General features: G+C 45.2%; 1 protein-coding gene across 1 annotated transcript in view; it reads right to left on the minus strand.

Annotated features, from left to right (window-relative positions):
- LOC308172237 (tau-tubulin kinase 1-like) overlaps positions 1-15,000 on the minus strand; it is a gene marked incomplete at both ends in the record, with an annotated part of 31,802 nt that overhangs the window by 6,734 nt on the left and 10,068 nt on the right. Inside the window, 10 exon segments of the mRNA XM_080547143.1 lie at positions 518-604; positions 606-697; positions 983-1,257; positions 1,259-1,333; positions 3,593-3,774; positions 6,157-6,391; positions 6,519-6,673; positions 6,759-6,884; positions 9,514-9,606; positions 9,858-9,923. Of these exon segments, the coding sequence (XP_080403269.1) occupies positions 518-604; positions 606-697; positions 983-1,257; positions 1,259-1,333; positions 3,593-3,774; positions 6,157-6,391; positions 6,519-6,673; positions 6,759-6,884; positions 9,514-9,606; positions 9,858-9,923 (1,386 nt within the window).

Genomic DNA, 15,000 nt, shown 5'->3' on the forward strand with positions numbered 1-15,000 from the left:
TTTCAAGTCAAGACTAAAAAACCCCTCTTTAAACTTACTAAATAATTCAATGATGATTTATATAATGATTAAAGCACTTTGAGCTGAAACGTTGCAGGAAAAGAGAGAGAGAGAGGGAGGGAGAGAGAGAAAGGGAGAGGGAGAGGGAGGAGAGAGAGAGAGAAAGGGAGAGGGAGAGGGAGAGAGAGAGAGGGAGAGAGAGAAAGGGAGAGGGAGGGAGAGAGAGAAAGGGAGAGAGAGAGGAGAGAGAGAGAGAGAAAGGGAGAGGGAGAGAGAGAGAGAGGGAGAGAGAGAAAGGGAGAGGAGAGAGAGAGAGACAGAGAGAGAGAAGGGAGAGACAGAGACAGAGAGAGAGAGAGAGAGAGAGAGAGAGAAGAGAGAGAGAGAGAGAGAGAGAGAGACAGAGACAGAGAGATCTGCAACGTTCACACTTTCACCGACAAAGAAAAAAAACAAAACCTAAAGTTTTTGTTGTTGTTGTTATTGTTATTATATCTCTGGTCTGGCTGGGCCTTACCGGTCTGTGGGGTCCGGCAGGCTCTGACTCCCTCCTGCGGGGGGGGTGGGCGGGGGGCAGGGAGCGGCAGGGCGACTGGGCGGGCTGGTCCCGCTGCTCCTCCTGGAGCCTCCTCCTCCGTCAGCGTGAGCAGCCCCCGACTGCTGTCCCGCGTGGAGCTCTTAGGACGCACCGCCAGATCTGTAGGACACACCTCCTCCTGTTACTCCTCAACTCCTCTCCTCCTCCTCTCCTCCTCTCCTCTCCCTCTCCTCTCCTCCTCTACTCCTCTCCTCCTCTCCTCCTCCTCTCTCCTCCTCTCCTCCCCTCCTCCTCCTCTCCTCTCCTCCTCTCCTCCTCTCCTCTCCTCCTCCTCTCCTCTCCTCCTCCTCCTCTCCTCCTCCTCTCCTCCTCCTCCTCCTCTCCCTCCTCCTCTCCTCCCCCTCCTCCCTCCCCCCTCCCTCTCCTCCTCCTCCTCCTCCTCACCTCCTCGGCCCTCCCTCCTCCTCCTCTCCACCTCTCCTCCTCCTCCTCCTCCTCCTGCTCCCTCCTCCAGGGGTCTCAGCTCCTCCGGTTCGTCGTCTGTGGTTCCGGCCGACGTGGTTGGCTGGAAGTCTCGTAGCTCCGCCTCCTTGTCGATGATCACCCACTCCTTGCTGTCGAAGTCCTCCTCCTCGGCCAATGGGACGCTGCGTATGAAGGCGTTGCTGTGCGCCTCCTGGTCAGCTGACCCCAGCGAGGCCAGCCTATCGCGGCCCCAGCGGGTCCACAGAGAGCAGCAGGGCAGGCTGGGAGCTGCACGCCTGGCGGGACGGGGAGGCCAGGAGGTCCACACACCTACACACACACACACACACACACACACACACACACACACACACACACAGATATACACACACACAGATATACACACACAGATATACACACACACACACAGATATACACACACACACACACACACACACACACACGGATATACACACACACACACACACACACACAGGGTATGGATTAGACACTGACTGTTCTGTAGAAGATGTGAAACCAGATAGATTTAATAGACTTTAGACTTTAATAAAGATAGACCCAGTCTTAGACTTAGATCTGACTTTAATAAAGATAGACCCAGTCTTAGACTTAGATCTCACTTTAATAAAGATAGACCAAGTCTTAGACTTAGATCTGACTTTAATAAAGATAGACCCAGTCTTAGACTTAGATCTGACTTTAATAAAGATAGACCCAGTCTTAGACTTAGATCTGACTTTAATAAAGATAGACCCAGTCTTACACCTCACTTACAGACTTGCTATAGACTCAACATCATTCCTGTTGCATAAAGCCTATGAGTGACTAGGGTAAGACTGACTGAGATAGTCTGTCACGCAATGCATTCTAGGTCAAATAAGACACTTGACAGAAAAGGGTTAAAACAGCTCCACCCAGCTACACCTAGCTACACCTAGCTACACCCAGCTACACCTAGCTACACCCAGCTACACCTAGCTACACCTAGCTACACCCAGCTACACATAGCTACACCTAGCTACACCTAGCATACACTAGCTAAATATCCCTAAGGCCCCCAACTATATGGGCTATATACAGTTATGAGCTATGTACAGTTATGAGCTATATACAGTTATGAGCTATATACAGTTATGAGCTATGTACAGTTATGAGCTATGTACAGTTATGAGCTATATACAGTTATGAGCTATATACAGTGAGGTAGTTTAGTGTTTAACCCTAACCCTAACCTTAACCCTAACCCTAACCCTAACCCTAACCCTAACCCTAAATGTGGCCTAACTAATTAATGCAAGTGCAATTCAAAATGGAATAATCTCGAGAGAAGCCCCGACAGGCGCACATAACAGGCGCACCCCTGCGCTATCAAACGAGCTACCCCAATGTCACGTCGGAATTCGACGTTTGGATGCGATGCAAAAACGGCAGACGTCAGAATTCGACTTAACACACAGGTTAGCTTCTAAGCCATCTATCTACCCTAACCCCTCTACTACACACAGGGCAGACAGGGAGAGAATCTAAACCAACACATCAGGTGTTAACTAACTAACTTAACTAACTAACTTAACTAACTAACTTAACTAACTAACTTAACTAAGTAGCTTAACTAAGTTACTGATCGAACCGCCGCAGTGATCCAGCTGGGCGAGCCTAGCTTAGCACACACAGCCATGCTAGCAGTGCTATCTGGATGGACAGCTGCTTTGATTGATTGATTGAAAACTTTATTAGAAGATTTGCAGAAGTAGGTACATGAAAGTACATATTACATACAAGGTCAACTAACAGGATAAAAACCCAAGAAAGCCACTGGCTTATTTCAATTGGGGTCCTTGATAGGAAACAAGAAGCGACTGGCTGGTCGTTTAGATAAGCTGACACACTCAGGTAGATGATGGAGGGATAGCTGTGGCATTAATGACATGATAATGTTTGCTGATAGACCCCGAGTTACATATATAGTGAGAATATAACACTAGTCTAAGGCTTAGACCAGTCTTAATCTATGTTTATGAGATAATAACACTAGTCTAAGGCTTAGACCAGTCTTAATCTATGTTTATGAGATAATAACACTAGTCTAAGGCTTAGACCAGTCTTAATCTATGTTTATGAGAATATAACACTAGTCTAAGGCTTAGACCAGTCTTAATCTATGTTTATGAGAATATAAGACTAGTCTAAGGCTTAGACCAGTCTTAATCTATGTTTATGAGAATATAACACTAGTCTAAGGCTTAGACCAAATCTATGTTTATGCAACCGGCCCCTGGAACAAGTCACCAACCACAATGTTCAGACTTTAATTCTGAAAATTGTTTAAAAAATGTAATGTAGCTGAAAATCAATGACTCGCTAGTCAAGACAAAACAGTGCAATGCATTATGGTCCATCGGTTTCACCAGCTGCTGTCACATATATGACTCTCACATACACACACACACACACACACACACACACACACACACACACACACACACACACACACACACCCACACACACACACACACACACACCCACACACACACACACACACACACCCACACACACACACACACACACACACACCTCTGTGCGTAGGCGTCCCCCCTCCCCTCAGCAGCAGACAGGCGGTCTGACTCAGGGCTGTTGGCACGGCGATAGCGTAGCGAGCGCACCTGGCCCCCCGGGGACTCTGGGGCCCCGCCCCCTCGACACGAGGACACAGGACACGCCCCCCGGCTGGGCTCCTCCTCCTGGGCGCCCTGCACAACACAGGAAGTGATGTCATAGTCTCATAATGTAGCTGTGGAACACACACACACACACACACAGGCTGTGTTTCGGAATGGCATACTCAGTGTGACGTAGGTTTTGAGTATGTAGTGCGTTCACACTGCATAGTATGTGAAATTTGAGTACGCAAGAAATATAGTATGGATACTAGATTGGCCAGAATGTCTGAGTATGCGTCGAGACCATACTATCCTTACTCAACTTCCCCACAATGCATTGCGTGTCTCTTCAGTTTCGTCAAACTGCGTCATACAAACTTGTCATACAGCTGTTGTTTACATGGTCCGATAGCCTGGGGACCGAAAGCTGCAATAAACATCATTTTTTGCACAGATTTGAGTGTGCAGATGCTGCTTTCTTGCACTCTATTTGATACTCTTCAGCTGCAGCACCCCAGCTAAGTCTGATCACGGATGAGCGGTGGTATTTTCACTATACTGGGAATTAACATGGTGAAATGCATTCTTAGACAAGGTTACGTCGTCATGATTACAAATATGCCACTTGAAATGCATGAAACCCAAGTTTATTTGTGTCTTACACACATGTTCACCTAGTATTTGACTGTTTGTAGCCCAATCACGAATGATCCCAGTATTGTAGCTTCAGACGGACAAGTTGGTTGTAGTGCTTGCCCACGATATGTTATTGCTCATATATATTTATTTGAATCCTGTTCTTTTACCAACTGCTAAGACAACAATATAGTAAGCTAGTTACTTTATCTAGCTAAAGATATTGGCCCCCAAATCATTTTACAACGTGTTGTAATTATGTTACGATGTTTCTGTCGAACCCCGCAGTGAAGGTATCTAAGCAACGTAACGTAGCTAGCGAACATTAGCCTACAGAAGAGGGAAAAAAACGTCAGATCAGATATATAAACAGGTTATTTTGATAAACTGGACACATTTTGTGAATATATATAGTTACTTTCTCGCCTGAAAACGTATTAAAACTTAATAAAATGACATGTTAACACTTGTAGAGCCAAAATTCCAACAGCTTTTAGCCAATGGAGGTTTCAAAAGTTTTAAATTCCCCGCTGCCGGCCGGTGTGAAATGCATTCTGGGATACTGAGCTGCTTACTTCAGTGTGAACAGTCGGCTGGTAATGGCATACTTATTATGAATTTTGTATGCAGTATGCTAGTATGCCATTTCGAACACAGCCACACAGCCACACACACACACACACACACACACACACACACACACACACACACACAGAGACAGACAGACAGACAGACAGAGACAGACAGACAGACACAGACAGACAGACACAGACAGACAGACAGACACAGACAGACAGACACAGACAGACAGACAGACACAGACAGACAGACAGAGACAGACAGACAGAGACAGACAGAGACAGAGAGAGACAGACAGACAGACAGACAGAGACAGACAGACAGACACAGACAGACAGACAGACACAGACAGACAGACAGACAGAGACAGACAGACAGAGACAGAGAGAGACAGACACACAGACAGACAGACAGACAGAGACAGACAGACACAGACAGACAGACAGAGACAGACAGAGACAGACAGACAGACACAGACAGACAGACAGACACAGACAGACAGACACAGACAGACAGACAGACAGAGACAGACAGACAGAGACAGACAGACAGAGACAGAGAGAGACAGACAGACACAGACAGACAGACAGACACAGACAGACAGACAGACAGACACAGACAGACAGACAGAGACAGACAGACAGAGACAGACAGACAGACAGAGACAGAGAGAGACAGACAGACACAGACAGACAGACAGACACAGACAGACAGACAGACAGACACAGACAGACAGACAGACAGACAGACACAGACAGACAGACAGACAGACACAGACAGACAGACAGACAGACAGACATACACAGACAGACAGACAGACAGAGACAGACAGACAGACAGACAGAGACAGACAGACAGAGACAGACAGAGACAGACAGACACAGACAGACAGACAGACAGAGACAGACAGACAGAGACAGACAGACAGACAGAGACAGAGAGAGACAGACACACAGACAGACAGACAGACACAGACAGACAGACAGACACAGACAGACAGACAGACACAGACAGACAGAGACAGACAGAGAAAGACAGACAGACACAGACAGACAGACAGACACAGACAGACAGACACAGACAGACAGACAGACAGACAGAGACAGACAGACAGAGACAGACAGACAGAGACAGAGAGAGACAGACAGACACAGACAGACAGACAGACAGACAGACACAGACAGACAGACAGAGACAGACAGACAGACAGAGACAGACAGACACAGACAGACAGACAGACACAGACAGACACAGTACCTTCCCCAGGCTGATCCTGAGTTTGTTGCGGTTGAAGTCTGTGTCCTCCCAGGCCTCCCCCCCCCCTCCCCCCTCGGGAGGCCCCCTCCCCCCGGCCTCCCCCCCTCCCCCGGGGGGCGGGGCCAGGCGGCTGGCGGGGGCGGGGCCAGGCGGGGGGGGCGGGGCGTTCTCCTGGTCGCTGAGGTGCTGCAGGACGTCGTCTGTGTTCTCCCTCTGCTCCCCTGGGGGGGGCGCCCTGCAACACACACACCTGTCACTCACTGTGCGTGTGTGTGTGTGCGTGTGTGTGTGTGTGTCTGTGTGTGTGTGTGTGTGTGTGTGTGTGTGTCTCTGTCTGTGTGTGTGTGTGTGTGTGGTCTTACCCCACCATGGCGGCGGTGGGCCGTGTGTTGTGCTGCAGGGGGGTGGAGGCGTTGCAGGCCAGGGTGGAGTCAGTGCCGCCCTTCTCCCAGTCGAAGGGCTCGTTCTCCGTGACCACGCGCTCCTTCATGCTGCTCTCAAAACACGACATCAGCAGCTGCAGACGCACACACATCCTCTATGTTACTGTGTGTGTGTGTGTGTGTGTGTGTGTGTGTGTGTGTGTGTGTGTGTGTGTGTACCTGGTAGTCAGGCTGGGTGTAGTAGTCCAGGTGCAGCACGTGGTCCAGGAAGGTGTGGAAGGTGGGGGGCATGTGCTTCAGCAGCAGACGGTGGTCGTACCTCTCCTTGATCTGACCCACCTGCTCCTGCACACCACAACCATCACCATAGCAACCACAACAACCACAACAACCATCACCATAGCAACCACAACAACCATCACCATAGCAACCACAACAACCATCACCATAGCAACCACAACAATCACCATAGCAACCACAACAACCACCACAACCACAACCATCACCATAGCAACCACAACAACCACAACAACCACCATCACCATAGCAACCACAACCACAACCATCACCATAGCAACCACAACAACAACAACAACCACAACCATCACCATAGCAACCACAACAACAACCACAACCATCACCATAGCAACCACAACAACAACCACAACAACCATCACCATAGCAACCACAACAACAACCACAACAATCACCATAGCAACCACAACAACCACCACAACCACAACCATCACCATAGCAACCACAACAACCACAACAACCACCATCACCATAGCAACCACAACCATCACCATAGCAACCACAACAACAACAACAACAACAACCACAACCATCACCATAGCAACCACAACAACAACCACAACCATCACCATAGCAACCACAACCATCACCATAGCAACCACAACAACCACAACAATCACCATAGCAACCACAACAACAACCACAACCATCACCATAGCAACCACAACAAAAACAACCATAACCATCATAATAGCAACCACAACAACAACCATCACCATAGCAACCACAACAACCACAACCATCACCATAGCGACCACAACAACAACAACCACAACAATCACCATAGCAACCACAACAACCACAACCATCACCATAGCAACCACAACAACAACAACAACCATCACCATAGCGACCACAACAACCACAACAATCACCATAGCAACCACAACAACAACAACAACCATCACCATAGCAACCACAACAACCACAACCATCACCATAGCAACCACAACAACCACAACCATAAACATAGCAACCATAACAACAACCACAACCATAACCATAGCAACCACAACAACAACCATCACCATAACAACAACAAGAACAACAACAACATTGTCAGTGTCAGTAGTCACACATGTCACGTATTTGGCTTTAAAGGGATAATCTGTGCGTTTAATGTTTAACAACATTTGGCCTTAAAATCCCCAAACTAAAATGGGACAAGGGTTAAGCTTAGCACTTAGCAACAGGCTGGAAATGTACGGATTGTATCTTAAAATGACCCCACCCACGGCTGTTCTAGTGTTAATGACCCCACCCACGGCTGTTCTAGTGTTAATGACCCCACTCATGGCTGTTCTAGTGTTAATGACCCCACCCACGGCTGTTCTAGTGTTAATGACCCCACCCATGGCTGTTCTAGTGTTAATGACCCCACTCACGGCTGTTCTAGTGTTAATGACCCCACCCATGGCTGTTCTAGTGTTAATGACCCCACCCATGGCTGTTCTAGTGTTAATGACCCCACCCATGGCTGTTCTAGTGTTAATGACCCCACCCATGGCTGTTCTAGTGTTAATGACCCCACCCATGGCTGTTCTAGTGTTAATGACCCCACCCATGGCTGTTCTAGTGTTAATGACCCCACCCACGGCTGTTCTAGTGTTAATGACCCCACCCATGGCTGTTCTAGTGTTAATGACCCCACCCATGGCTGTTCTAGTGTTAATGACCCCACCCATGGCTGTTCTAGTGTTAATGACCCCACCCACGGCTGTTCTAGTGTTAATGACCCCACCCATGGCTGTTCTAGTGTTAATGACCCCACCCACGGCTGTTCTAGTGTTAATGACCCCACCCATGGCTGTTCTAGTGTTAATGACCCCACCCATGGCTGTTCTAGTGTTAATGACCCCACCCATGGCTGTTCTAGTGTTAATGACCCCACCCATGGCTGTTCTAGTGTTAATGACCCCACCCACGGCTGTTCTAGTGTTAATGACTCCACCCATGGCTGTTCTAGTGTTAATGACCCCACCCAGGGCTGTTCTAGTGTTAATGACCCCACCCATGGCTGTTCTAGTGTTAATGACCCCACCCATGGCTGTTCTAGTGTTAATGACTCCACCCATGGCTGTTCTAGTGTTAATGACCCCACCCAGGGCTGTTCTAGTGTTAATGACCCCACCCATGGCTGTTCTAGTGTTAATGACCCCACCCATGGCTGTTCTAGTGTTAATGACCCCATCCACGGCTGTTCTAGTGTTAATGACCCCACCCACGGCTGTTCTAGTGTTAATGACCCCACCCACGGCTGTTCTAGTGTTAATGACCCCACCCACGGCTGTTCTAGTGTTAATGACCCCACCCATGGCTGTTCTAGTGTTAATGACCCCACCCATGGCTGTTCTAGTGTTAATGACCCCACCCATGGCTGTTCTAGTGTTAATGACCCCACCCATGGCTGTTCTAGTGTTAATGACCCCACCCATGGCTGTTCTAGTGTTAATGACCCCACCCATGGCTGTTCTAGTGTTAATGACCCCACCCATGGCTGTTCTAGTGTTAATGACCCCACCCACGGCTGTTCTAGTGTTAATGACTCCACCCATGGCTGTTCTAGTGTTAATGACCCCACCCAGGGCTGTTCTAGTGTTAATGACCCCACCCATGGCTGTTCTAGTGTTAATGACCCCACCCATGGCTGTTCTGGTACCTTATCCTTGATCTTCCTCCAGGGAAGCTGCCCCACTGCAAACTCCACCAACATGTAGAATAGGGACCACAGGTCGTCATGGCGACCCATTTCCTGTTGACATCAGAGGAAACACAGAGGTGGTGGTGATGTCATTCATACTGGTGGTGGTGATGTCATTCATACTGGTGGTGATGTCATTCATACTGGTGGTGGTGATGTCATTCATACTGGTGGTGGTGATGTCATTCATACTGGTGGTGATGTCATTCATACTGGTGGTGGTGAGGTCATTCATACTGGTGGTGATGTCATTCATACTGGTGGTGATGTCATTCATACTGAGTGTGGATATGAGTGTTTACCTTGTTCTTGTGAGCGTTGACGGAGGCGTATCTGACTGTTCCTCTGAACCCTGCCACGGTCCGGGGCTGGAGACAACAGAGGAGGTTACCATGGTTACAACAGAGGAGGTTACCATGGTTACAACAGAGGAGGCTACAAGTTAACAGCAACGACATGTTAGTAAACCAACCATCTTCATCCACACAACTGACTATTACTAAACTAACCATTCTAAACTAACATTCTAAACTAACATTCTAAACTAACCATTACTAAACTAACATTCTAAACTAACATTCTAAACTAACCATTACTAAACTAACATTCTAAACTAACATTCTAAGCTAACCATTACTAAACTAACATTCTTAACTAACATTCTAAACTAACATTCTAAACTAACCATTACTAAACTAACATTCTAAACTAACCATTACTAAACTAACATTCTAAACTAACCATTCTAAACTAACCATTCTAAACTAACATTCTTAACTAACATTCTAAACTAACCATTCTAAACTAACCATTACTAAACTAACATTCTAAACTAACCATTACTAAACTAACATTCTAAACTAACATTCTAAACTAACATTCTAAACTAACATTCTAAACTAACTATTACTAAACTAACATTCTAAACTAACCATTATTAAACTAACATTCTAAACTAACCATTACTAAACTAACATTCTAAACTAACCATTACTAAACTAACATTCTAAACTAACCATTACTAAACTAACCATTACTAAACTAACATTCTAAACTAACATTCTAAACTAACCATTACTAAACTAACCATTACTAAACTAACATTCTAAACTAACATTCTAAACTAACCATTCTAAACTAACCATTACTAAACTAACATTCTAAACTAACCATTATTAAACTAACATTCTAAACTAACCATTCTAAACTAACCATTACTAAACTAACCATTACTAAACTAACCATTACTAAACTAACCATTATTAAACTAACATTCTAAACTAACCATTACTAAACTAACCATTATTAAACTAACATTCTAAACTAACCATTCTAAACTAACCATTCTAAACTAACCATTACTAAACTAACATTCTAAACTAACCATTACTAAACTAACCATTACTAAACTAACCATTACTAAACTAACATTCTAAACTAACCATTACTAAACTAACCATTACTAAACTAACATTCTAAACTAACCATTCTAAACTAACCATTACTAAACTAACCATTACTAAACTAACATTCTAAACTAACATTCTAAACTAACCATTACTAAACTAACATTCTAAACTAACATTCTAAACTAACATTCTAAACTAACATTCTAAACTAACCATTACTAAACTAACCATTACTAAACTAACATTCTAAACTAACATTCTAAACTAACATTCTTAACTAACATTCTAAACTAACATTCTAAACTAACCATTACTAAACTAACATTCTAAACTAACATTCTAAACTAACCATTACTAAACTAACATTCTAAACTAACCATTACTAAACTAACATTCTAAACTAACCATTACTAAACTAACATTCTAAACTAACATTCTAAACTAACCATTACTAAACTAACATTCTAAACTAACCATTCTAAACTAACCATTACTAAACTAACATTCTAAACTAACCATTACTAAACTAACCATTACTAAACTAACCATTACTAAACTAACATTCTAAACTAACATTCTAAACTAACCATTACTAAACTAACATTCTAAACTAACATTCTAAACTAACCATTCTAAACTAACCATTCTAAACGAACATTCTAAACTAACCATTACTAAACTAACATTCTAAACTAACCATTACTAAACTAACCATTACTAAACTAACCATTACTAAACTAACCATTACTAAACTAACATTCTAAACTAACATTCTAAACTAACCATTACTAAACTAACATTCTAAACTAACCATTCCATTCTAAGATCCACCGGACAGCCAGCAGGACAGAAATACAGTACAGAAATAAAGACCATGGCATGTATACAACTTGCAATGATTTGCTTGACCTTGCTACAAAAAGCATTCATCTTCATAACTCATTATCATGTGTGTCTAATGAATGAATTATGTAAATAGGATAACCCTAATTCATGCATTTAAATAACATAAATAACATCATCACTAAACAACAGAGTCGACTGAATCATAAACTAGGGGTCACACCAGGGTCACGTATGCTAACCTGTGTGTGTGTGTGTGTGTGTGTGTGTGGCCCCTCCCTCCTGTACTCTCCACTAGGCCCCTCCCTCCCTCCCTCCCTCTCCACTAGGCCCCTCCCTCCCTCCCTCCCTCTCCACTAGGCCCCTCCCTCCCTCCCTCTCCACTAGGCCCCTCCCTCCCTCCTGTACTCTCCACTAGGCCCCTCCCTCCCTCCCTCTCCACTAGGCCCCTCCCTCCCTCCCTCCCTCTCCACTAGGCCCCTCCCTCCCTCCCTCTCCACTAGGCCCCTCCCTCCCTCCCTCCCTCTCCACTAGGCCCCTCCCTCCCTCCCTCCCTCTCCACTAGGCCCCTCCCTCCCTCCCTCTCCACTAGGCCCCTCCCTCCCTCCTGTACTCTCCACTAGGCCCCTCCCTCCCTCCCTCTCCACTAGGCCCCTCCCACCCTCTCCACTAGGCCCCTCCCTCCCTCCCTCTCCACTAGGCCCCTCCCTCCCTCCCTCCCTCTCCACTAGGCCCCTCCCACCCTCTCCACTAGGCCCCTCCCACCTGTAGCTCCACCCCTCCCTCCCTGCAGCAGATCTGAGAAGTCTGCCTGCCTCATGTCAAAATGTATCCCTGACTTAATGGCTATCGCTACATAGACATGTGCTAGCTAACATATGGCTACATAGACATGTGCTAGCTAACATATGGCTACATAGACATGTGCTAGCTAACATATGGCTACATAGACATGCGCTAGCTAACATATGGCTACATAGACATGTGCTAGCTAACATAATGGCTACATGCGCTAGCTAACATATGGCTACATAGACATGTGCTGGCTGGCGTATTGTAAATGGCCTGTAGCTACAGGTTCGACTACAGCTAGCGTAGCGTAAATGCAGGGTAACGGTAAGTGAGTGAACACCGGGCCGTGGTGTGACCCCTGACCCCGTCGCCGAACGACCACACTCACGTCACTCTGTCACCATGGCAACCCCAGCTGGGGTGGAGCATGCACGCCACAAATCATAAGTCCAAAGGAACTGTAAAACAAACATAAACAAAAACATAAACATGAACATACACTCACCGAACACTTTATTAGGAACACTATACTAATACTGGGTAGGGCCTCTTTATTAACACTATACTAATACTGGGTAGGGCCTCCCTTTATTAACACTATACTAATACTGGGTAGGACCTCCCTTTATTAACACTATACTAACACTGGGTAGGGCCTCCCTTTATTAACACTATACTAATACTGGGTAGGGCCTCCCTTTATTAACACTATACTAATACTGGGTAGGGCGTCCCTTTATTAACACTATACTAATACTGGGTAGGACCTCCCTTTATTAACACTATACTAATACTGGGTAGGGTCTCCCTTTATTAACACTATACTAATACTGGGTAGGGCCTCCCTTTATTAACACTATACTAATACTGGGTAGGGCCTCGCTTTATTAACACTATACTAATACTGGGTAGGGCGTCCCTTTATTAACACTAACACTGGGTAGGGCGTCCCTTTATTAACACTATACTAACACTGGGTAGGGCGTCCCTTTATTAACACTATACTAACACTGGGTAGGGCGTCCCTTTATTAACACTATACTAATACTGGGTAGGGCGTCCCTTTATTAACACTATACTAACACTGGGTAGGGCGTCCCTTTATTAACACTATACTAATACTGGGTAGGGCCTCCCTTTATTAACACTATACTAACACTGGGTAGGGCGTCCCTTTATTAACACTATACTAACACTGGGTAGGGCCTCCCTTTATTAACACTATACTAATACTGGGTAGGGCCTCCCTTTATTAACACTATACTAATACTGGGTAGGACCTCCCTTTATTAACACTATACTAATACTGGGTAGGGCCTCCCTTTATTAACACTATACTAACACTGGGTAGGGCGTCCCTTTATTAACACTATACTAATACTAGGTAGGGCGTCCCTTTATTAACACTATACTAATACTGGGTAGGACCTCCCTTTATTAACACTATACTAATACTGGGTAGGGCCTCGCTTTATTAACACTATACTAATACTGGGTAGGGCCTCCCTTTATTAACACTATACTAATACTGGGTAGGGCCTCCCTTTATTAACACTATACTAATACTGGGTAGGACCTCCCTTTATTAACACTATACTAATACTGGGTAGGGCGTCCCTTTATTAACACTATACTAATACTGGGTAGGACCTCCCTTTATTAACACTATACTAATACTGGGTAGGACCTCCCTTTATTAACACTATACTAATACTGGGTAGGACCTCCCTTTATTAACACTATACTAATACTGGGTAGGGCCTCTTTATTAGGTATTTATAAGATGTTGGAAACATTCCTTTGCATCACGCAATTCATGCACATGTTTTAGGCGCACTTTCAAGCTGTGAATCTCCCGTTCTCACTGTCATGTTCATGAAACATGTTTCACTCTAACAGGCTGTGGCATTCAAGAGATGATTGATTGGTATTAACAGGCCCAAAGGTGTACAGCATGAAGGTGTACAGGCGTTCCTAAGTGTTCGGTGAGTGTAACATATATAGAAAGCAAGCAGTGTAACTGAGGACAATAACAACAACAACAACACCACCAACAACCACAACCACCACCAAATCCAACACCAACACCAAATCAGGTGTAGTGCTGAGGCACAAATGTGTACATTTCAAGCCTGCAAACTGCGACACTTTAAATGAATGTGCAATAACACTATGTGCAATATGACAACTCTAGTCGTCTATCTGTACAGTATAGTATAGTGGATAGTGTACATAGCCTTTATTTATGTAAACCAGCTCCTTTCCCTTCTTGTTTTTTTTGTTTTTTTTCTTTCCTAGCACCAGGGGAGCCCCCCCTCCCAAATGTCGTTGTTTGGTACCTGTACTATAGCAATGAAGCAATGACAATAAAGACCATTCATTCAACACCAACAACAACAAC

The sequence above is a fragment of the Nansenia antarctica genome (assembly GCF_963989245.1).
Source record: "Nansenia antarctica genome assembly, chromosome: 16".
Lineage (NCBI taxonomy): Eukaryota > Metazoa > Chordata > Actinopteri > Argentiniformes > Microstomatidae > Nansenia > Nansenia antarctica.